This window comes from Gymnoscopelus braueri (assembly GCF_963280865.1).
Source record: "Gymnoscopelus braueri genome assembly, chromosome: 24".
Classification (NCBI taxonomy): domain Eukaryota; kingdom Metazoa; phylum Chordata; class Actinopteri; order Myctophiformes; family Myctophidae; genus Gymnoscopelus; species Gymnoscopelus braueri.
In genome coordinates, this window is record NC_137626.1 from 31052361 (window position 1) to 31054260 (window position 1900).

The 1900-nt window shown below is 42.9% G+C and overlaps 1 protein-coding gene across 1 annotated transcript; it reads right to left on the reverse strand.

Moving 5' to 3' along the window:
* Positions 1–505: 505 nt before the first annotated feature.
* On the reverse strand, positions 506–1900 carry LOC308080580 (nuclear factor 7, ovary-like; the record flags this gene model as incomplete). The annotated part of the gene is made up of 1 exon (XM_080422473.1): positions 506–1900. The coding sequence occupies one exon, from the start codon at positions 1898–1900 to the stop codon at positions 506–508; it is 1395 nt and encodes a 464-aa protein (XP_080278599.1).

Sequence of the window (1900 nt, forward strand, 5' to 3'; positions counted from 1 at the left end):
TATTTCAAATATTGACCTCTGCTAACGTCTGCTAATGTCATAAAATATGGAACAGATATTTGTTATTTGATGCAACTGAACTCAAACCAAACAAGAGATGCGTGGCAGACATTTATTTGAATTACACATAATAACATCACATGACCAATTTGACCCTATGGTAAAGAATAAATTAAATACAAGCAACAACTTCATTGTGATATTACAAAAACATTGTAGAAAATGATTGCAATTCACAATTTATGAAATCATTTCATTTAAATACAAATATTTCAAGCAATAAGACTATAATTCAACAGAATTATACATGTCATCTAGCCTGGTAAACCCCTCCCTCCGGAAATTCCATTTCCATTTGATCTCATTTCCTGAGATCAAATGGAAATGAGATTTCACCAGGCTACATGTAATCATGAATCATGAAAATCCAATGCCTCACTATAACAAGAACAACAATGGCTTCAGATTATTTTTCTATAGTCTACAGTCACTATCCTCATCATCATCATTGTCCCAGAGTTACACTGACCTTCCCTGGTAATATCTTCATAGTATGAATAGTCTCAATGAATGGAAAGAGTGTGCCAGTGAAAGTGTATGTGAAGGTGTGTATGTGTGTGTTATTATCAAGATCAGAGAATAGCAGCTGCCCTTTGTTCCAGTCCAGCTGGATTCTGATTCTCTTGGGGATCTGCATCCATGAGAGATCAGTCATGGACTCTGCGGTGCGTGCCGTGTATGCACCTGCAAATGAACATAAGCTCCAGTACTGACCCCCTCTACCTCCCTTCCTCTGAAAGGACTCGGATAACACACCCATTTCCCAGTATTCACTGTCTGCAACCTCAACATCCCAGCTGTGAATCCCTGAGTTGAAGCCCTCACAACCCAGGACATAGTCATAGAAGTCAAACCTCTCTGGGTTGTCAGGAAGCTGCTGTTGTTCACGTGTCACACTGGTCAGGTCATCAGACAGGATGCGCGTGTGGAAGGCAGTGTTGGGGTCCAGAATGACAGGAGTGTAGGAGACAACGTCCTTCATCTTGTCCCAGACTTTGAAGGCCAGGTTGCCCAGGTGTTTGGCCACGTCTATCAGTGCTCCGGAGACCAGCTGTGGGCCCTCCAGTGTGAACTGGACTCTTTCCGTTGTGGTCTTGTAGTTCTCCAGGAATGAGATGTGTTCAGCACTCAACAACTCCTCTATAGCTCTGATTGTGTTTGAAATGGTGGATATCTCTCTGCTCAGACGCTCAATCTTCTCCTTCATCCTCCCACTCTTCTGCTGCTCTTCCTCTCTCAGTGCAGTGAGCCTGTCCTCCTCCTCCTCTTGTAGAAACTGATGGAGCTTCTTAAACTGTTCTTTAATATGTGTCTCTGTGTTCTGGGTCTGGAACTTAATGTGTTCTGCTGCTTTGTCACATAAGGTTCTATCTTGATTAAATACCTTCAGTTTCTCCTGTAAAGGCTTCAGTGATTTCTGGACTTCTTCCTTGCGGTCCAGTGCAACTTCATCGATGGGTCTGAAACTGTGGTTGTTGTGTTTTTTAGAATCTCGACATACAACACATGCTGGCTGTTGACATTCCAGACAGAAGAGCTTGAGTTTCTCAGTATGCAGACTGCAGAGATCCTCACTCCTCTGACGTTTTGAATCTCTCTGCTGTCTCTCCTGTACGAAGGCCTCACACAAGTTCTTCAAAGCCCGGTTACAGGGTGGACGTTTCCTTTTACTTATTTTCTTACAAACTGGACATTCTGTTAATTTCTTATGTGTCCACCATACCTGCAGACAGCCTTTACAGAAGCTGTGACTACACGACAGGAGAACAGGTTCTTTAAAGATGTCACGACACACAGCGCAGGAGAAATCCTCTTCTGAAAAAGACGACCTGGAAGCCAT